This window comes from Sceloporus undulatus, chromosome 2 (assembly GCF_019175285.1).
Source record: "Sceloporus undulatus isolate JIND9_A2432 ecotype Alabama chromosome 2, SceUnd_v1.1, whole genome shotgun sequence".
Lineage (NCBI taxonomy): Eukaryota > Metazoa > Chordata > Lepidosauria > Squamata > Phrynosomatidae > Sceloporus > Sceloporus undulatus.
Window position 1 is genome coordinate 1,639,140 of NC_056523.1, and position 22,672 is coordinate 1,661,811.

A 22,672-nucleotide genomic window follows, 5' to 3' on the forward strand; every position below is an offset into this window, starting at 1 on the left:
TCCAAATGAGGAGAAAGGCCAAAGTTTCCCCATCCTCTGTCTCTTCCGCCCAAAGGATGTGCCAGGCCCCCATTTCCCAGTTATATCCCAACTCAGGTTCCCCTCCCTTTGCAATCTGGGGCAGGAGGAGTCCATCAAACAGCATCATTTCTCCCCATTTCTTTGCCAGACCTCAATTCTTTGGGGTGGAGGGGGGAAAGCTGCCAGACAGCCAGGCCTGAATTCTTGATCTTTGAAGCTGCAAGCAGATATCAAGAAGACCAAGTAAGAAAGCTATAAACCCCTCAGTTTCTTTAGGGGGAAAGCCATGAATTCTGCCAAAAAATGTCTTAAAAATTAAGGAACTATCAGTTCCTTTTTTTTCAGTTTGAGAGCCATGGAGTGAGTAGTAAAACCACACGCACATTCTCTGTGTAGGAGAGCTGTGGTAATTCTCCCTTGTAGGTTCCTCACCCAGAATGTCTCCTTGGGCTCCTGCCACCCGCCCACTTTGCCCCTTGGCTTTCAGTTCTCCTTTGGGTTCACTGCCTAGTGGGCCAACTATGGACCAACGTGTCTGGTTTCTGTTGGTTCAGGTTTCTGTGACCATAACCAAGATCCTCACCATTTCTGTCAGTGAGTGACTTAGGCGGAGTTTAAACAACAAGAAGAACAAAGTTTGTTGAGCAGGAGGCTTCTTTATAATTTTGAGTATTAGTGCTGTCTCATTATTTCTATTAATGTTACAATTGTATTGAACTGTAAGCACTTCTTCATGTTCCACAATCCTAGCTCTTTGGTGCCACTTGGCCATGGCTCCAGGTCCTGCAGAATCCTGGGGCTTGTAGTTTGGGGAGGCACTAAGAGCTTTCTGGGGAGATTATTCACAAAACTAAACATCCCAGGATTCCAAAGTACACGTAGCTATGGCTGTTAATGTGGCAACAAAGCTCTATAGGTGTGCCATTGTTAAGCAGCTGTACACCTATTCTTATTTTGAGACAAATAAATATGGATTGACAATGACATTAACCCCTCCAACCTCTATACAGAACTTGGAAGCATTTTCTGTTGTCCTTTTTTAAAAGATCAAAGAACTATCTTCAACCCTCTCCTTTGTTTAAACAAATCTGGGCTACCAGTTATCTCAGGATTTTGCCCTAATGCTACAGTTTTCCTTGGTGGGAAGACCCAAAATTATTATGGCTGTTCACCAGTAAATGTTTTAATATCTTGAGTAATGAGATCCATCACTGAGGGGTTCCCTCACAGGCATCAATACCCATACTCACCTTGTATGTGCACCTTGTGCATGGAGCCATAACAGTTAATATTACATTTGTGTAGTTTGAGAGAGAATGAGAGAGACAAGACCCTCCCAACTCAGCACTCCCTCAACCCACTCATCTGCTCAGAACTGAAAGGAGTAGATCACACGCCACTGAAATACACCCAAGAAGTGGTTGTCCACCCTCGGTTCAAAAGCCTCCAAACATGGAGTACCCACCACCTTCCAAGATAGTCTATTCCACTTTGAAACAGTTCTTACTATCAGGGAGTTCTTTGTAAAGGTGGACTCTCTTTTCCTGTAATTTGAATTAATTGCTTTGTGTCCTAGTCTTTGAAGCAGCAGAAAACAAACTTGCTCCTTCTTCAATATGACATCCAGAGGGATGCCATTGCTGACCCCCACCAGATGTGGCCTGAAGTGGGTCTCTTAGTGGGCGTCCCCATAGTAAGAAGGAAGACGAAGCTTAAGACACAATGAATCCATTGGAGGGCACTGAAATGTAAAAGGGAAGGAAAAGCGGAATAAAGAAGGAGGCTTCAATGTGGAAAGACAACCAGGGAATAATGGCTGCTGAGGGGTACTGAAGAAGGGAGTTCCTGGAAAACAGGGTTCTGGCCTGTGGAAACGTTGGCTCTGTTTCTCCAAGGGGGCTCTTACCTCTGGCAGTCAGAAACTGAGCCTCCATCTGCCAAGGCAGTGTACCCAACAAAATGAATGGGAACTGTAATAAGATTTTAATGAATGTAGAATGTAGGATAATAGGATAAATATGACAATGATATATTATGTATTGTGCCTTCAAGTCTTATCTGACTTATGGTGACCCTAAAGCAACCCTATCATTGGGTTTACTAGGGCTGAGAGTGTGTGGTTCACCCATGGTCAGCCAGGAGGTTTCCGTGGCCGAGCAGAGAATTAACACTGATTTCCAGGACTGTAGTTCAGTACTCAAACCACTACACCATACTGGTTCTATATATTATATGCCATATAAAATGTAACATTGAAGGTTAAGCATGGTAATAGCATACTGTACTGTTTTTGTTTTCAGTGGATATAATATTAAAATGCTTTTCACTCTATTAATGCTTTTCATGCTATTGATGCTGCTCTCAGGTGAAAGAACTCAACCTGCCTTTCCTCTGTCAACTTATGGTGACCTCATGAATTTCACAGGATTTTATTAGGCAAGGAATGCTCAGGGATGGTTTTACTCATTCCTTCCTCTGAAATAGGGCCTACAGCACCTGATATTTGTTGGTGATCTCCCATCCAAGTAGTAACCAGATTAGTACTTACAAGATTAGACAGCCTCTAGTGCCTCTAGGGTACCTGTACCAAGATAATAATGTACATCGATGGTACTCTGTAAATACCTGACAATATCAGTAATAACAAAATGTATTGGTTTTGCAGGTTGTTGCAGCAGAGCATCTTAGGGACATCTTTGCCCTCAGATGGATGGTGGAGGAATCACTTTGATCTTTTTTGTGGCTTCATTTGGTTTCAAAATTCATAGATGGAGGAACCAAAATCACTTGGTCCTGAAGGAAGAAAAGGCCACAATGACCTCAGTGCTGAGAGCAGAGGGGGGATCTGGGAGAGGATAATCCAGGGGCCCATGAGAGAGGAGCTTGCCAGCCCAGAGACACAATGCCAGTGCTTCAGACAGCTCTCCTACAAAGAGGGAAAGGGACCACGAGAGGTTTGCAGCCGACTCCACCATCTCTGCTGTCAGTGGCTGAAGCCAGAGCGACACACGAAAAATGAGATCCTGGACCTGGTGATCTTGGAGCAGTTCCTGAGCATCTTGCCCCCAGAGATGGGGAACTGGGTCAGGGAATGTGGGGCAGAGACCTGCTCCCAGGCGGTGGCCCTGGCAGAGGGTTTCCTCCTGAGTCGGGCAGAGGCAGAGAAGAAGGAGAAAGAGCAGCAGGTGAGAGCATTTCTTCCTGGGGCCAAGGTGAGGAGGATTTGGCTCTGGGCTGCCTTTTTTGAGTCTCTGATGACTTTGAGGGGCAAAGGCTGAAATCTGGTGTTCCCAGACTAAGCTTTGAGAGGGAGAAGTGTACGGAGGATCGGCCTTCTGATGAAATGGAATCTCAGCCCCTGAAGCATCTGAAAAGAGTGATTCTGTTTTAAAACCTGGTGTGTGCCAAGTTTTCAAAGGAAGTTCCCAGGTTTCCCTGCTGACACTGCCACACAACCTGACTTGCACCCATGATGTGTTTAGGAGCAGAATGGGTTTCCACCCACTCTAGCAAGTTGCCAGATTTCACACCGAAAGGGTGAAAATTCTTTACCATTGCTGAGTTTTTTCATGTTATTTTTATTCCAAAGCCAACATAAATTACCAACATTAGTATTGTGCCCACAGAGTGTACAGGTGGGTATATCTATACAGTAGCAATAGGTTTTCATCTATGTTTCCCCATACGTCTATTTCAGTTCTTCCTTACACACACACACACACACACACACACACACACACACACACGAATACACGAGTAGACTGCCATTATAAGTTAAAAGCAGAGTTTTCCAGCACTCCAGATGCTCTTGCTGTGGGCTCCATGGAAGTTTTTGTGTTTCAGCACATGCAATAAATGTATACTAAGTAATAGCGCAAGTGTCATTTTGTATCCCACCTTTTTGAGCTCTTATTTTGTATGACATTTTCAATTTGGACATATGTGCTATGGGCTTTTTACAGCCTTAGTTGTGGTTGGAAGTCTTATCCCACGCAAGCCCAAACCTCTTCCCAAGTCCTTGCCATTTCCTCATCCAAGTCTTTAATCCTGACTGCTATTTCAGGCCAAAAACCTCTTGTCAGAAGTTTACTTTGAATTCCCTGTGGCAGAGAAGGCGCCATTCGATCCCAGGCAGAGTCCCCAATGGAGGGCAATGAAGGAGGAGTGTGATGGAGAAGGCCCCCTGAAAGGTAAGGAAGCCTTGTTGTTGTTGTTTGTTGTTGTGTGTCTTAAATTCCAGCTTATGGTGACCTAAAGCTGTGCATTTCGCTGCAGAGACTGCCATTCCACACCAGGGATGTGTCGAAAATTCACTGAATATCTCTGCAAACAGACAGTTATCCTCTCCATCTTTGATGTAGCATCTTGGATGCTTTGTGTTAGTTTTCAATATGTGTGTGTGTCTAGATATTTTGACCGATGTGCTTGGAGTACCACTGTGCATCCCACTGTCCATTCAAACATACATTTGGTGCAAAACATAGTCAGCTTGGGTGATGCTCATTTCCACGTGTGGAGATTGATTTTCTGCATCTCTGGCTTAAAAGGCACATCTTGTACCCTGTGTGTTTCTATTCAGAGCTTGCTTTGCTCTTTGGGTCTCAAGTCCCTCACACTCCCCAACCTATCCTTTCCTGTACAACAACCACTTTGTGAGGTAGGTCAGGCTCAGAGAGAGCGGTCTGCCAGTGTCTTTCAGGGCTCCTGGGATGCTAGAACTGAATTTTCCCAGTCCAAGAGTTGAACTACTGCACCCAAGCGCCTTCTGAATTTTCCAAGCCTGGAAGTGTTCTTTTGTGCCAAGACTTCCTAGAGAATGCAGGTGTTTCTCAATGAACAAACTCAGTGTGTTCCAGAGCATTCCTTCTTTAACAGTAAATTTGGCATGAGAGGCACAAATCACATGGGAAGATGAGGGATGATTTCCTGAACCACAGAAAAAGAACTACCAATATCCACTTATGAAGTGAAACAATAAGGCCAGGAAGCCTTGTATGAATAAACAAAAATGTTTGGAACCTTCTAGAACCCATCTGAAGCCTTCTTCCATAATGAATTTAGGAATGGCCTTTTCTTTTGCGAGCCCCAGCTTTTCTTGCTATTTCCATTTTGGTGGCCAAACGCATACATCTGAGTTTTTCGTTTTGTTTTTTAAGTGTCAGGGATAGCTGTTGAGACAGGCTTCTCTACTCTTCCATTTTATTTCTCTTTAGCGGTTCCTTCTGTTAGCGCTTTGATGTTGTGCAGCGCGTGAGGCAACATGTCAACGTTTGACACCAGATTTTCCACCTTCGTGACCGTAGTCAGCAGCTTGTAAGCTGGAGAAACACCTCTCCCCTTCTTAATGAGCGAAGAGACACTGTAAACTTCTCTCGGATGAGGCTTTATTTTTAGAAGAAGTCCCACTATAAACTATATGCCTCGACACCATCCACCATCCACACTAGTAACAAACTCTGAGACAGTTGACAGTAACCCCAACCGTCTTACTCTTATTCAGTGTCAGTTGAGAATTTACAGTTGACAGTTGCATCAACATTCCAATGATGCACTGTTTAAATGTTGACACATATAACTGCCACTAGAGCTGTATATAACCTCCACAAGAGCTCCACCTAGTAGCCGCATCTATGTCATTTTCTCAAACCTGTTTCAACATGGTCCTGACAATCCCCTCCAAAATGACATGCGATGTGTCACATGTGTCCTTGCCTTTGTCCCATGTCTGATGTAGTCCTCATTGTGTGTACCTTCCCTGCTAGCTACTCATGTGTGACGTTCCACAGATGTCTGCTTTTTCCGTGCTTCCACACTCTGGCCCAGATCTTTCACAGCCTCTGTCCTCAGGCTCAGATCTTCCAACATACGCAGTACCTTGGGCTTTGAGCTTCCACTCACGGGGCCATGCCCAACTGTACTGACAATCTTTCATGTTTGTCTACCTGTAGGGCCTTTGTGAGGATGTCTGCTACATTGTCCTCCGAACTAATGTAGACCAGACTCAGAACACCATTCTGCACCAACTCCCTCACATTCTGGTACCGCACCCCTATGTACTTCGTCTTGTTCTTTAGATTTTTTGCCTCAGTCATGGCAATGCGAGACTGGGAGTCCTCATGTACAACAGTTGGGCCTGTACACTTCTCACCCAAGTCCTCCAGCAACTGCCTCACCCATTGCACTTCTCCTGCCATCTCAGAAAGTGCAGCGAACTCAGCTTCTGTGGTACTTAGTGCCACGCAGCTCTGCTTTCTGCTCCTCCAGACCACAGGACTGTCTGCAAACTTGACCAGCAAGCCAGTTACAGACTTTCTGTCATGCAGCTCTCAGACAAAAGAACTGTCCACAAAACAACCCAATTGTGCCTCAGATCCCTGCAGCACTAGCTTCCTCTCCTTACTCCCTTTCAGGTATCTCAACAGTCTCTTCACCGCTGTCCACTCTTCCACTTTTGACTGCTGATTTTCCTGCTCAAGACACCTACAGCAAAGGAAATGTCTGGCCTGGTGTTATTGGCAACAAAAAGCAAACTGCCTATCACAGATCTATATAAATCTGGACATTCAAAGTCTTTGTCTGACTCACCACTGGCATAGCCAGGAGTCATGGGGCTTTTTTCCACTTTGGCACTTTCCAAGCCACATTTCTTCACCAGCCTCTCAATTTTTTTGGTCTGGCTCAACAAGATTGGTTTGCCATAGGGCGGTATATAAATAAATATTATTATTATTATTAAGATCTTACCATCCTGTGTTCTCTCCACTTCAATCCCGAGGTAGGCCTTGAAGTTTCCCAGGTCCTTCAAAACAAACTTTCTTGCCAACTCCTCCTGCACAGGCTTAACTTCCTGCTCAGTCCGAGCAGCCACACACAGGTCATCTATGTAAATCATAAGTGTGACCCCTCCTTTTGTGTACACACAAGCATCTGCAATCCTGCGCTTGTATCCCAGTCTCACCAGCTCCTCGTGGATACAGAGGTTCCTACAGCATGCACTCTGCTTAAGCCCATAAAGAGTTTTTCTGAGCTTGTACACCTTGCCCTCCTTGGCATCATCAAACCCTGGTGCTTGCTCCATGTACACTTCATCATCCAGCTATGCGTTCAGGTAAGCCGTCTCAAATTCAAAGTGTCTAAATATCTGGCACTTCCTTGCAGCCAATGCCAACACTAATCTGACACTTTCTGGCTTCGCAGTTGGAGAGAACGTCTTGTCAAAACGCTGCTGAGAGAATCTTCTAGCCACCAACCTGGCCTTATACTTGTGGGTTCCATCTGGCATCTCCTTCCTCTTAAACACCCACTTGCAACCTACAATCTTTCTACCACTTCAAATACCTCCCTATTCACCAAGGATGACAACTCACACTCCATGGCCTCAAACTATCTTTCTTGCTCTTCCCTGGGATAGGTAAGAAGCTCCTGGTAGTTCTCTGGCTCATCAGCCACAACAGTACACACTTTGACATTCTGCACCACAAAACAATCAGGTGGCCTTCTGACTCTCTGAGTCCTCCTGGAGATTATTACCTCTGAGTGCCTCCTATCATCCTCACTGTCACTACTTGTCTGTACCTCTGCATCTGCGGATGGCACTTTCACTAATTTTCTAGTAGAGATGGGTGAGGTCTGTGTACCTGTGGGTTCCCTGGAGGTGCTAGGCTAGCTATCTGGATTAACCTCTGGTGTTCCTACCCCTCCAGTTCCAGTACTGACTCCTTGTTGTCCCATTCTCACAAACACCTCTTGGTTCGTGTGGATCTTCTCCCACTCAGAGTGTTTTTCAAAATTTGCACTTTTGGACAACAGCCATTTCCCAGGTAAAACCTGTAACTACTCCCCTGACAAACATCAATCTCCACCACTTGGGGTCACCTTTCTTTCTGAAATTTTGGAGAACCAATACATTGGCATACTGCCCAAACACCCTTAGGTACCTGAGGTTGGGTGGCCTCCCAAATAACATGAAGTAGGGTGTTTGTTTCACAGCAGAATTCCAAACCCGGTTAGTGATGTGGCAAGCAGCCAGGATTGCCTCCTCCCAAAGTCCTTCTGGGGTGCCTGGATCAAGCAGCATGCAATCCTTTATCAGTTTTAACACCCCAATCTTGCTTTCTGCCAAACCGTCTTCCTGCGGAGTGGCAGCATTAGTGCTGTTATGGCGGATGTCCTTCTGTTTCATCCAATTGTTCAAACTTTGGGACAAAAGCTTACCACCCCAACTGTCACCAGAGTACCAACCTTGTACTCAAATTCCCTTTCCACCATCTCCACCCAGTTCTTGAATGTGGCGGCAGCCTGATTCTTTTCCCTCAGTGTGTAAGCATAGGAGTATCTGGTGTGCCTATTGACAATGACCATCAGATATCTACTATTGCCCACAAATTTAGTGAAGGGACCGGCCAGATCAGCATGCACCATTTGGAAAGGCCTTTGGGTGGTGCATTTGTTTTTCTTGGCAACAGGAAAAGCCTTTAGCTTTAATCTTGCTGCACACAGAACAATCCAGATGATTCCTGCAGTCATTCAATTTCAGCCCAGGACAGATTGATGCACTTCTCTCAGTGCATTCCAAACCTCCTTGGCAGATTCCTTATCCCTTACATGGTCTAACTGACTGGGCTCCAGAGTGAGACATAATGTAGCTCTGGCTATTCTATCTTCTTCAGTATTTTTGACAGTTAAACTTTCTTCACTTATATCCCAGTGTCCTTCTCTTAATAGGACTGCCTTGGCATAGACGGCCCATTGGCTGTAATTGGAGTCATTTAACTTTGGAAACTTCATGAAATCCATGCCGGCCACAAAACAAACAAATGCTCCAGCTTGACAGCCTCCCACAGCTTTCACTATCTGCTGAATATAAGAAGATGGCTGGCAGCTCAGCTCCTTAACTCTTTGCCTTCCGGTCCTCAGACAGTTTGAGCTGCTCTTCTGGATAACTGTTCACAAAACAGCTACTCACTCAGATGCACAGGCAGATCCTGAGGCACACACTGGGCCCATAACCCTTGTTAGTGCTTTGATGTTGCGCAGTGCGTGAAGCAACACATCAACATTTGGCACCCATTTTTCACCTTTGTGACTGTAGTCAGCAGCTTGTAAGCTGGAGAAACACCTCTCCCTTTCTTAATGAGCAAAGAGACACTGTAAACTTCTCTCAGATGAGGCTTTATTTTTAGAAGTTCCACTGTAAACTATATACATCAACACCATCCACCATCCACACTAGTAACAAACTCTGAGACAGTTGACAGTAACACCAACCGTCTTACTCTTCCTCAGTGACAGTTGAGAATTGACAGTTGACAGTTGCATCAACATTCCAATGATGCACTGTTTAAATGCTGACACATATAACTCCCACTAGAGCTGTATATAACTTCCACCACACAGCTCCACCTAGTCAGCCACATCCATGTCATTTTCTCAGACCGTTTCAACATGGTCCTGACCACCTTCCTGCTCAGCAAGGGTCTACGGAGCATCAGCTGTTTCCCTTTGTGTGTTGTGGGCAGGTACACACAGCTCAGTAGGATCAGATAGAGCAGAACCCCACTGTTTCTGGTTGAAGCGTTAATGCATTGTTTTACTCCAGACCCATTGTGCAACCAGATGCTGAAAACCCTGTGTGGTTTCAACCATCCTTCCAATGCATATGCTGCTACAAATAGTTTAACTGTGCAGAGGACAAAGAGGTAATGGGGGCAAGGCGGGTATAATATCACTTTGTAAAAAACGTTTGTGTTGTCAGAGGCTTTGTTACCGAGGGGTGTCTTACTTTCCTAGTGAGTCTTTAAGCTAGCTACTTCTAACAGCAAACAATATGTGACTGGATTCCCCCTTGCCTTGGTCTTCTCCCACAGAGCTGAAATGATCCACCAACAAGGACTCAGACCACTTCTCCCTCTTCGCAGTGAACCAGAACCAGTATCAGGTAAGCTATCTACTACATGGTGTGGACAATTTACTTGACACCTGGCCAATTCTGTTCACTCCTGGCCAATTCAGTTGACACCTGGAACCATACAAGTCCTTTCTTTTATAGGATAGAAAAGTTAGGAAGAAGGCAGCATGGCTGGTTATTCAATCTGTGCCTCGAACCTTTGGATTTGTATACTTGTAAATAGATTCCCTACTTCTGTGTGTGACATTTCCTACCAGCTGTCTACCTCACTGTTTATGTTGACACTCCTCCCCAGCAATGTCCTCTTGTGTGTTCCCCTCCCAAGACTGTACCAGCCGTTCTGTCCAGGAAAACCTCTTGCTTCCTAAGATGCTGAGATGCAGATACCTGGTCCTTCAGCTGCTGGACCTTCTCTTCCAAAAAGGGCTACCAACTTTCACTCAGTGCAGGTTTACATTCCCCACATACTATAGGCAAGAAGACAATCTCCCACAGTCTTGCAGGTGACTACAGCAGGTCCCTCCATGTCCATACTGGAAGTCTTCTAAGGAGCACTGAAACAAGACTGTGGGTTCCCCTGTTAAACATAGCATAAAGAATCCCTCTTGGCTTGGCCTTTGTCCCCCAAGTTATGTTAGGAGCTCACTCAACTGGGCCTATGTTATCTAGAGAGCTCCTGGCTACTTGCTCCTTCTGGAGACAGGTCTCTGTTTCACTTCCTCTGAGCAAAAGTTCCCACAACCCCTCTAAGGAAAAAGTGAATAAAAAAAGTTAAAAATAAAGGCAGAACCCCTCAAAACACTGTTCCCAGGTCACCTTCTGTACTCTAAATCCTCCTTGAGTATGCCAGCAGCTATTAGAATCTGCTGAAAGATGTGCACAAAAGAGAATTAATTGCATTGTGGCTGCCCAAATTGGGACAGTTGGAGGGTATGGCCTAAAATTTCACAACCCTCCCCCCAAAGTGAAAAATAAACAATCAAAAAACACCAGCTGAATGTTGGCCAACATGGCAGTTGGAAGTGAACCAGCATCACCCTCCTGGCATGTCGAAATGCCCAAATTTTAAGCTGCCCACCCCCATCTGCAGTTTGCCTAATGTTTTCCTTAAGGCAGTCTCCTTTTACTGAAAGTGTAGAATGTCATGTTTCTCAGGTGCTGTGTTTGTCAGACTTGTTACAATGTTCATTGCTGTGTTGCAGAAGAATCAGTCTCTTCTCAGCTGCCTTTGGAGCCCTATCAGTAGTGTGAGACTGCTTTGTTCTAGTTGCCACAGCGGCAGCCATCTGGATGTCCAGTGTGAGCAAGACACTTTTCTTCTGTCTTTAGAGCCAATTGGACTTTTGAGGAGGTGGCCGTGTCTTTCTCCCAGGAGGAGTGGGCCCTGCTGGATCCAGAACAGAGAGCCCTGCACAGGCAGATCACAGCAGAGATCAGTGGGTATCCATGGGCCTCCTCTTGGTAAGTGCTCTCTCTTTATTATTATTATTTTATTATTATTCTATTTCAAACCGATTTCAGGGCGGGTATAAGAGTTTGAGACTGCCATTGTTGTGCCTTGGTCGATGACCTCCGTCTGTGCATCGAGGGAAGTGTGAACCTGTTGGTGCTCTTGGACATCTCAGGGCCTTTGATACTAGACCATGGTATCCTTGGAACGCCTGAGGGAGTTAGCTATGGAGTGCGTGGTTCTGATCCTACTCTCTGGGCAGATCCAGATGGTGATGCTGGGAGACAGTTGCGCTCGTAAAAGACAGTTGACATCTGGTGTCCCTCAGGGCCCATTCTGTCTCCCATGTTATTTACATTTAACAGCTGCTGGGAGAGATTATCTGGAACACGGGACGCTATCAGTACGCTGATGACACCCAAATCTATTTCTCCATGTCTCGTTCGTTGGCCTCGAATTCTAATGGCATCTCTTCTCTCAATGCATGTCTTCGGGCGGTAATGGACTGGATGAGGAAAAACAGATTGAAGCTGAATCCGAACAAGACGGAGGTACTCACGGTAGCGGCCCCGAAACCAAGAATTGGGTTGCAACCACCAGTCCTGGATGGGGTCACACTCTCCTCTAGTGACTGCGTTTGCAGTCTGGGGGTGCTCCTCAACTCATCGCTCCTGATGATAGATCAGGTTAACTTATGCGACGGTCAGGAGTGCCTGTTATCAGCTTCGGCTGATACGCCAGCTGCGCCCTTTTCTGGAAGTATGGGATCTCGAGACGGTTGTGCACGCACTGGTAACCTCACGCCTTGACTTCTGTAATGCACTCTACATGGGGCTACCCTTGTGCCTGGTTCGGAAACTACAGCTGGTTCAAAACATGGCAGCCAGGCTTGTGTCAGGAACATCCAGAAGGGACCATATCACCCCGGTTCTGAGGTCCCTCCACTGGCTGCCTATTGGTTTCTGGGCCCAGTACAAGGTGTTGGTTATTACCTTTAAAGCCCTAAATGGCTTGGGTCCAAGCTATCTCAGAGACCGCCTCTTCCCATACAATCCTCCCCGCGCTCTCCAGTCCTCTGGGAGAAACTTGTTGCAGCCTCAAAAACCGAGGTTTGCGGCGACCTCCCGGAGGGCTTTCTCTGTTGTCGCCCCTAGGCTCTGGAACGGCCTGCCGGATGAGATCCGTCAATTAACATCTTTGGACAGCTTCAAAAAGGCTGTCAAGACGGATCTCTTCAGGCAGGCCTTCCCAGACTGAAATATCCCGGCCTCAGGATCTCAGGATTTCCCCCTCCTCAGTAATGTCTCCAAAGCCCCCTTTTCCTTAGAACTGAAGTTGCAGTGGTTTATTGGTTGGTATTATGTTGTTTAAATCATTGTTATTTTAACTAGTTATTGTGGTTTTAAATTAGATATGTTGTTTAATAACTTTTTAAGGGGGGAGGGAAATATATTGTTTTTATGCTGTATGTTATTTTAATGTTGTAAACCGCCCGGATTGGTTTGCCACAGGGCGGTATATAAAAAAAAAATTATTATATTATTTATTATATAAGCCATGTTGGCCATATATAGGGATGCCATATCCCGGTGGCCACTGGGAAAATCCCACTTTTGGGGGCCCCTTGCGGTCCTGGCCTGGTTTGGCCCCCAGCCATGCATTGGTCCCGGTTTGAGGCCCACTCCTGCGGCCATTGCCACTGCCGCTAATGCAGCTGGTCGCGGCGCCAACCCACCTCCTCCTGTTTTTCCTGGAATGGTGGGACCATGGGCAGCGCCAATCCACCTCCTCCTCCAGTTCTGCCTTCCTCCTTCTCGGCGGCAGCAGCGCCACTGCTGCCACCACGCCTCCCACACCAGGGCCATGGCTTTCCTGCTCGCGCGCGAAGGGGGCTCTAAAGCAGGAGCTTGTCCCCTGCTTTGGCCAGCCAGCCAATGGGCAGCTGGCCAAAGGGGACGGGCTCCTCGGCACGCCCCGCTCAGACCTCAGCAGGGGCCAGTGGCAGCATGTGCGCCTGCCTCACTTCCCTCTGCACGCGCGCGCGCCAGCCTGAACAGGAGGCCAAGGAGGAGGAGGAGGAGGAAGGAGCCGGAGGAAGGGTGCCTTGAAGGGCAGAATTGGGGCAGAGGAGGAGGAGGAGGAAAGCTGAGTCAGTGGCCATTAGGTCTGCCTTGGTTTTTTGGGGTTTTTAAATTATTTTTAAAAAATATAAAATACTTATTTTTTTATTTTGTTAATTTTTGTTATTTCTTGTTTTTATTTTATTAATTTTTATTATTGCTTTTTATTTTCCCCACATTATTTTTATTATTAAATATATACACCCGTCTTGTTTTTTATTTATTGTTTCATTATTTTTATTATTAAATATATACACCCCTGTCTTGATTTTTTTATTTTTTTGTCTAGGAATAATGCCAAAATGTCCTCCATTTTGATCATGCCTTAGAAACATGCATTTAGATTAACATTTTTTAAAAATCATCAAATTTTTTCGCGTGTCCTCCATTTTTATAAAAAACATGTCCGACATTTGAAAATGTTGTCCTACATTTGTCCTACATTTGTCCCGGTTTGGCGGTCCTGGCTTATGGCAACCCTACCATATACCAAAATGCAGTATAATCCCAAATCCACAAAACAGGGATACCTTAATGGTGTCAACTGAAATGCACATTATACAAATGGTGAAGGGTCTGGAAACCATGTCCTATGAGGAACGTCTCAGGGAGCTGGGGATGTTTAGTCTGGAGAAGAGAAGGTTAAGGGGGGATATGACAGCCCTGTTTAAATATTTGAAGGGATGTCATATTGAGGAGGAAGCAAGCTTGTTTTCTGCTGCTCCAGAGACTAGGACCAGGAGCAATGGATGGAAGCTCCAGCAAATGGGATTCCACCTCAACATTAGGAGGAATTTCCTGAGAGTAAGGGCTGTTCAACAGTGGAACACACTCCCTGAATGGAGGATGGTGGAGTCTCCTTCTTTGGAAGTCTTCAAACAGAGACTGGTCGGCCATCTGTCACAGGGGATGATTGAGAGTTCCTGCATGGCAGAAGGAGTTGGACTGGATGGCCTTTCTTGGGGTCTCTTCCAATTCTATGATTCTATGTCTATCATAAACTAAATAAATGCACACCCCAAAATCCCTTGGAGTGTGACTTGGCTCCATCTGCTGGTAGTCAGTTCCACAGCTTAGCTGCCTTGAGTCACAATTTTTAGGATTTTGGGGTTGAAATTATGATGATGATGACGACGACCATCTGGATGAATAAGGCTTCCTTTTGAGGAAAGAAAAGGAGGACTTTTCTCCTCTGTCCACCAAAGAGCATTAGAGAGCAACAATCCCCTTCCTAGAGGGGCTGGAAATGCAGAAGAGGGAGAAGGAGATGGTGAGAGAGAGCATCTCCTTCTCCATTCAGTCCTCCAAGGGGGCAATAGAGCTCGGCTCAATTGCCTAGAGTGGACGGAAATAGGGGAGAGGGAGTGAGGAGGAGAGAGTCTCCATACCATAGAGGACAGCTCAGCTTCCTAGAGAGGCAGAAATGGGGCAGAGGAAGAAGAGGTCCTCCAAGGAGTCATAGAGTTTGCTTGAGCTTCCTAGAGTGGCCAAAAGTGGGGAAAACTGGAGGGAGTAGAAGAAAGGAGGGGGAATCCGGAGGACTAGAAGGTAAAAAGGGGGCAAGGTTGGGGGAGAGAAAGGAGACTGCGCCCCCAGGAGGAAAGGGAAAGGGGGGCGGAGGAGAAGAAGGATCGAGGGGGCAGAAAGGGGAAGACTGGGTCTGGTTTGTTCCAAGGGGAGGGGGGTCCTGGAAATGGGGGAGCAAAAGATCCTCCCCATCTGCAACCCCCCCCAAAGCCCACCTTGTCCTCCCCTAGAATGGCCATGCTATTGAAGGGTGCTCAGCCATGGCTCCTCTTCTTCATCCTGGAGAGAAGTGACCAGTGGGGTCCCACAGGGCTCTGTCCTGGGTCCAGGGCTATTCAACATCTTTATCAGTGACTTGGGTGAAGGAATACTGTATCAAATTTGCAGATGACACCAAATTAGAAGGAGTAGCTAATACTCCAGAGGACAGGATCAAGATTCAAAATGATCTGAATAGACTAGAAAACTGGGCCAAAGCTAACAAAATGAAATTCAACACAGAGACATGTAAGGTATTGCACTTAAGGCGGAAAATAAAATGCACAGATATAGGATGGGTGACACCTGGCTGAATGAAACTACGTGTGAAAGGGATCTAGGAGTCCAAGTAGATCACAAGTTGAACATGAGTGAACAGTGTGATGCGGCAGCTAAAAAGGCCAATGCTATTTTAGGCTGCATCAACAGAAGTATAGTGTCTAGATCAAGAGAAGTAATAGTGCCACTGTATTCTGCTTTGGTCAGGCCCCACCTAGAATATTGTGTCCATTTCTGGGCACCACAATTCAAAAAGGACATTGAGAAACTGGAGCGTGTCCAAAGGAGGGTAACAAAAATGTTGAAAGGTCTGGAAACCATGCCCTACGAGGAACGACTTGGGGAGCTGGGGATGTTTAGCCTGGAGAAAAGAAGGTTAAGAGGTGATATGATAGCCCTGTTCAAATATTCGAAGGGATGTCATATTGAGGAGGGAGCAAGCTTGTTTTCTGCTGCTCCAGAGACTAGGGAGTTTATCATATGGGAGGCAAAGCACCCAAATCCCATGGATATCCCACAAAAGGTGGATTGTTTTCAGACGACCAGGACATTACTATTTTCCTGGAGTTAACCCATGAATAAAGTGACCAAAATGCACCACTTTTTACTTTCAGGATTTTCCCCAAAATAAGAAGTGACCAAAAGCAGCCAAATCACTCACTTTAATTCACAGGTTAAGTCTGGGATAATGGTGTTGTCGCATGACGTTATCGAAAAACAATTCTGCTTCGATTGTTGGTCTCGATTTTGGAATGTTTGGTTTATGGGAAAACTCACTGATCAATCTAGAAGGTGGCATCTTCCTCTGCCTTTTGAAGAACAATGGTCCCACTTATATCTTACCACAATAACATTGGAGCAGAAGTGGGTCTTCCTTTGTAATATGATTCCCTTTTGATGACCAAACTGGTGCAAGAAGTTATCTCTGTGTTCTGAGTCCATCCCTGTTTTAATGTAATGTTGTCCTTCTATATCCCATGTGACCTTGAATCTTTGAAGTTGGTTTTTAAGGATTTGTATTTTTAGCTTGGTTTTGTTTGTATTTCTTATTGCTTTTTTTTTTTTTTGTAAGAAATAACATTCATTTAAAAAAAAACACAATCCTACTTTTGCGGGATATTCCCAGATTTAATCCCCGTTTATCCACAGGATTTATACACTTCCATCCTGTGTGATAAACTCCTAGGACACAGAACAGTGGACTGAAACTGTAGGAAAAGATATTCCACCTTAAAATTAGGAGGAACTTCCTGACAGCAAAAGCTGTTCAACAGTGGGACACACTCCTTCAATGGAGATTGTGGTGGAGTCTCCTTCTTTGAGTGGCTATCCTTAGGGATGATTTGATTGAGAGTTCCTGCATGCAGAAGAGGGTCGGATTGGATGGCCCTTGGCATCCCTTCCAACTCTATGGTTTTGATGCCATGTTTAGAGTTGGGTCCCTTCTCCAAAATATCTCACGTCTGTGCAAATACATTCCAAAATCTGAAAAATTCCGTAATCTAAACCACTTCTAATCCCAAGCGTTTCAGATACAGGCAACACGTCCTGTATAAAGAGTCCTATATCTTACCAGATTTCCAAAAGAAATTGGAATAGAGGACAGGGAGGACTGTACCACTCCCTCCAAGTCCAGCAGCTGTTTGAGATAAAAGTTGTTTGAACTATGGGAATGCTATTACCCACTCCATTGTAAATCATGAGAATGAAGTTGTATATGAACACTTATGTGTGTAGTGTAATGATTTTATAGTATTGTATTTTAGCTGTGGGTTGGTGTGTTTTTTTAAATTGTGTTTTGTATTTTAACACAATGTACCTGCCTTGAGGTGGGAAAGGAATTAATAATATTAATAATAAATATAATAAATATTTATTATTAAATAATAAATATTATAATATAATTATAACTATTATAAATTATTATAATTATAATTGTAACATTGTTTTTATTATTAGTACTGTATTATCATCATCTGAGTGGTCATTTGGCATGACAGATCCAGAAGCACCCCAAAGTTGCAAACACAGTCTTTCAGGGGAGTATAACCCCATCAGGACTGGTTGACACATCTTCAAACCTAGGTCAGGACCAGGGATTTAAGAAGTCCCTCTTTCCAAGTCAAATCCAACTTGGTGCAATTAACAACATAACTCTAACAATTCACCTGGCTTTTTCTCCCTTGCAGGTGCTGCAAAATCAGGATCCTCGATTCTTTGGGGTGGAGAGGAAAGAGCTGGGGTCTGAAAATATTTGTCCCCTTCTCAAGATGCAAGAGGTCAAGAGACCCAACAAAAAAGGTATGGTGTATTACTTTCTGGTTACACCTACTAATAATTTTAATAGGGTTATCTAATTTTCCGTGGTGCATCACCCTGTAGTAATAATGCAGTTTGACACCATTTTCGGTGGTGTCGCTCCATCCTGTGGAATCCTGGGATTTGTATTTTTACAAACTCTTTAGCCTTCTCTGCCCAAGAGGACTAGTGCCTCATCAAACTACAAATTCCAGGGTTCTGTAGATGACGCCATGGCAGGTACAGTGGTGTTAAACTGCCTTATTTCTACAGTATCAATGCTCATCTAGTGGTAACTGTAATGGTAGAATAATATACACTTGTTCCTCCATATTACCTGGGGTTAGGGGCACAAGACCCCCGTGAATATGGGAAAAAACACAAATAACAAAAACACATAGTCTCTGGAGAAGCAGAAAACAAGCTTGCTCCCTGCTCAACATGACATCCCTTCAAATACTTAAACAGGGCTATCATATCACCTCTTAACCGTCTCTTCTCCAGGCTAAACATCTCCAGCTCCCTAAGTCCATCTTTATAGGGCATGGTTTCCAGACCCTTCACCATTTTAGTTGCCTTACTTTGGACACGCTCCAGTTTTTCAACATCCTTTTTAAATTGTGGTGCCCAGAACTGGACACAATATTCTAGGTGAGGCTTGACCAAGGCAGAATAGAGTGGCACTATTACTTCCCTGGATCTAGACACTATACTTCTATTGATGCACCCTGAAATTGAATTGGCCTTTTTAGCTGCCGCATCGCACTGTTGACTCATGCTCAATTTGTGGTCTACTTGGACTCCCATAACCCTTTCACACGTACTCTCGTTCAGCCAAGTGTCCCCCATCCTTTGGTTATTCACAGATTTAATTTCTATGTTCTCCCTAGGAATCTCTAGGTCCTCCCATATGACTCTGCCAGAAGTTAACCATAGAGTCACACTGGAGGACTTAGAGAGTCCTAGAGAAAGCACTTCCTTTGGCATTTGTAGAAAAAGGGAATGGCAAACCTCCTCTGAACAAATCTTGCCAAGAAACCCCATGATATTGTTACTGACTTTGCCCAAGTTATTTTAAATCTTGATGACCTAGAGTCACTGTAAGTTGGAAATGTCTTGAAGGCACACAACAACAGCAACAACAGAGATAAAAAGGTAGCTGGGTTTCTTCTCTGATTTTATTTTATTCTGATTTTTTTCTTTCCCAACCAGGAAAAGGAAAATTTTGTAGAGCAACCTGTGGCAGGAGACAAGCCAGCAAATTGTGGAAACAGAAAATGTTGAAACCCAAAGGGATCTGAAAACACCAAAGGAAATCCATTCCAACAATAAGAAAAAAGAAATCCTTTGCATCCCATGAGGCTGATATAGGGACTTGGCAGCCAAAGGAAAAGAAGAATCTGTGGGATAATACTAAGAGGTAAATTGCTTTTAGACATATTCCCATGGAGGACAAACTGTACCAATGCATGGAATGTGGAAAGTGCTTCCATGATCAGGGCGCATGTGCCGAACACCAACAAACCCATGCAGGAGATAAACCATGTACATGGGTGGAATGTGGGAAGATAAATGGTGCAGCATGTGCTCCGCATCAAAAAATACAGATAGCGGAAAAACCCTACAAATGCATGGAATGTGGAAAGAGCTTCATCAGCACCAGTGCTCTTATTTTACATGAGAGAACCCACACGGGGGAGAGACCTTACGAATGCATAGAATGTGGGAAGGGTTTCACCATGAGCAGCGCTCTTACTTTACACGAGAGAACCCACACGGGGGAAAGGCCCTATAAATGTATGGAATGTGGAAGGTGCTTCAGCGAAGGCAGCAAGCTGACTATCCATGAGAGGATCCACACAGGGGAGAAGCCGTACAAATGCCTAGAATGTGGCAAGCGCTTTGCCGTAAGCAGTGCTCTAAGTTTGCATGAAAGAATCCACACCGGGGAGAAACCATATCAATGTACCGATTGTGGAAAGCGGTTCCGTGTAAGCAGTCACCTCACTTCCCATAAAAGAACCCACACAGGTGAGAAACCATATAAATGCTTGGTATGTGGCAAGATGTTCAGTGATAGCGGTGCATGTGCTAAACATCAAAGAATTCACACAGGGGAGAAGCCCTACAAATGCATGGAATGTGGGAAGACCTTCATTAGCAGCAATTCTCTTGCTTTACATGAACGAACCCACACGGGAGAGAAGCCATACAAGTGCGTGGAGTGCGGAAAGAGCTTCAACAGGAGCGGGACTCTCACGTCCCATCAAAGAAGGCACACAGGGGAGAAGCCCTATACCTGTGAAGACTGCGGAAGGAGCTTCAGTGATAGCGGGACCTGCGTCAGACATCGGAGAACCCACACGGGAGAGAAACCGTATAAATGCACCGAATGTGGAAAGAGCTTTAGTCAGTGTGGCGCATGTACTATCCATAAAAGAATTCACACCGGGGAGAAACCTTACAAATGCGTGGAATGTGGCAAGACTTTCAGTCGTCGTGGCGCATGTACAAAACATGAACGGATTCACACGGGTCACGGCGTATGGGAAAAGCATCTAGATTCTGTCAACGAAGATACATAACATAAAAAAACAACATAAAAGTGGACACAATGTAGAAAGTGCTTTGGTATTGATAGCAGTTGGACTGTGCACCAAAAGAAGCTACAATGGCATAAAACCGTATAAATGAACGGAATATTGAAATTGCTCCAGTAATAGTACAATATGAAGGCATTGGCAAACCTCTGAAGAAATCTTGCCACATATATCCTACAATAGGTTCACCTTAGGGTTGCCATAAATTAGAAATGAGTTGAAGGCACACAAAAACAACAGCAAACTCATATAGTGGGGCATAATCCAAAATATGGGATGTGGTACAGGTTGAGTCTTCCTTATTCAAAATGCTTGGGACCAGATATATTTTAAAAAATGTTTTTCCAGATTTTGAACTATTTTCATATAAATCTATAATGAACTCTCTTGGAGATGAGACCCAAGTCTAAACACGAAATTCATTTATGTTTCATGTATACTTTATACACATAGCTTGAAGGCAATTTTATACATTATATTTTTAATCATTTTGTGCATGAAACATTGTGTATTTTGAACTATCAGAAAACAATGCTGTCACTGTCTCAGCTGCCCATTAAATATGTTTTGGATTTCTGGATAAGAGGGACTCAATCAGTAATATCATCATGTATGAAATATTGATAAGAGCTTTCAAGAAACAGAAGCTGTTCATAAAAATGTTAGGATGACTCCCAGCAGGTTTCATTATGGGCTCTGAAGATTTGTTAAGAAAAGACAGATTTCAGTGGTAGAAAAATCTTTTTTAAAATGTATTTTACCTCTCAAATATTACCTGATATTTTTAGTAAGGATTGCATCTGTGACTGTATATTCTAAGTAAGGATTGCATCGATGACTCTATATTACGAGTGAACCTTATGAATGAACTTCAATGACGGGCATGGGACAATTGTAAGTAATGTCCATCCCTGAAATAGTCGCTCCACCGATGGTCCAAAAGCAACTAAATGGACTAATCTGGAATTTTGACCTTGCTCAGAGTGAGGAACAAAGACTGAACCAAAGTGTACGTGAACGTAAACATTTGAGATGTCACTTCCGCAATGATTGTGAGTTCCTGCATGGCAGAATGGGGCTGGACTGGATGGCCCTTGAGGTCTCCTCCCACTCTATGATTCTATGAAATATTGCATGGGTTTTGTTGCCTTGTAGACATGGCTAGGGTTAAACTTTCCATTGTAGCGGACTCTCATTAATGTCAAGAGGCGCATGGACATTTAGTGTGGCATGCCCCATTTTTGAGAAATCACAGGCCTAAAAATACTCAGGAAATTTCATTTGAGTATTGGTAATCCACAGCCAAAGTATGGACCGAATTGAGTTACCACAAGCACACAGTGCTCTTGTTACAACACCTCCGATGTTCAAAGTGCTTCCTGTGTTTTCGGATCTTCTTTCTGTTCCACCGTCTCACGTCTAGTAGAAACATGGGACAGGGCCTTTTTGGTGCTTGCCCCCAGGCTCTTAAACTGCACTCTAGCAGGATTTCAACTGAGTTCCTCCTTGTTATTCTCTCTGGATGAACGTTATTTCTTCCAACAAGCTATACCGAACTGACTTTATATGCAAAGAGTTGGACTCTTTTTGTTCCTCGGATGTATAACGGACTCGTTTTGCATTATTCCTAATACTGTCAGTTGTGTAGTTATATTTCAGTAATAACCTTATGTCTGTGTTTTAATCTGTGTCGGTTTTAAAGAAGGGAAAAAGTATATATACCTCAGTTAATGGTCAATGTCTTCCTGAGCATGGCTTCTTGATTAAAAAATTTCGTGCCGGAGGCAGAAAGAATGTGGATGAAAAGAGAGAGACGCTCCTCCAGCCCCAAAATAAGGACATAGATGGAGGACATAGTTCCCTCGGAGTCTAGTAGAGTCTCTTCTTTGGAGGCCTTTAAACATTAGTTAACATTTAATCCAAAATTGGCATTCACATATGAAATGAAACAAGCAGGTCAGGTAAGCCTTGCAGACCCATACCTTGGTTTAAATTGAATTATTTTAGCTTCTAGTTTTGAAAAATATGATTAAACGTTTGGCTATTCCCAGCCCTCTTACTGGAATGACAAGGGTTGTTGTCACAGTTCAATGGCAATTGTTTGTTCTTAGACCAACATCAAATGTCAGTTGCTTCTTTTTAATCACTTAATTTTATAGTGCAACAAATGCCATTCAGAAACAAATCCTCCAATAAACAGAATAGTAGCCGG

At 44.4% G+C, this 22,672-nt stretch overlaps 2 protein-coding genes across 4 annotated transcripts in view; both read left to right on the forward strand.

Moving 5' to 3' along the window:
* Positions 1-243: 243 nt before the first annotated feature.
* On the forward strand, positions 244-7,407 carry LOC121923038 (zinc finger protein 165-like). 3 transcript variants are annotated; one of them, XM_042453144.1, is made up of 4 exons: positions 244-264; positions 2,687-3,233; positions 4,085-4,211; positions 6,432-6,759. In XM_042453144.1, exons 2-4 carry the CDS (start codon positions 2,790-2,792, stop codon positions 6,572-6,574), a joined length of 714 nt encoding a protein of 237 aa, XP_042309078.1. In that variant the 5' UTR covers positions 244-264; positions 2,687-2,789; the 3' UTR covers positions 6,575-6,759. The 3 variants fall into 3 exon arrangements, with proteins under 3 accessions (XP_042309078.1, XP_042309080.1, XP_042309079.1); XM_042453146.1 differs by lacking the exon at positions 6,432-6,759 and adding an exon at positions 7,219-7,407 and having other exon boundaries at positions 245-264; XM_042453145.1 differs by having other exon boundaries at positions 246-264; positions 2,687-3,206.
* A 7,512-nt stretch (positions 7,408-14,919) lies between these two features.
* LOC121923024 (zinc finger protein 721-like) overlaps positions 14,920-22,672 on the forward strand; it is a 19,764-nt gene continuing 12,011 nt past the window's right edge. Inside the window, exons 1-3 of the mRNA XM_042453124.1 lie at positions 14,920-15,046; positions 17,752-17,863; positions 19,073-20,353. Of these exons, the coding sequence (XP_042309058.1) occupies positions 19,306-20,353 (1,048 nt within the window). The 5' untranslated portion in view covers positions 14,920-15,046; positions 17,752-17,863; positions 19,073-19,305. The remainder of the gene's footprint in view (positions 15,047-17,751; positions 17,864-19,072; positions 20,354-22,672) is intronic.

Excerpts from the sequence above, each read along its gene's own strand:
- LOC121923038 (XM_042453144.1), top strand. The coding sequence starts at position 2,790 with ATGGAGGAACCAAAATCACTTGGTCCTGAAGGAAGAAAAGGCCACAAT. Across the intron at positions 3,234-4,084 it reads CATTTCTTCCTGGGGCCAAG|GCCAAAAACCTCTTGTCAGA; the intron begins GTGAGGAGGATT and ends CTGCTATTTCAG. Across the intron at positions 4,212-6,431 it reads TGGAGAAGGCCCCCTGAAAG|GTATCTCAACAGTCTCTTCA; the intron begins GTAAGGAAGCCT and ends ACTCCCTTTCAG.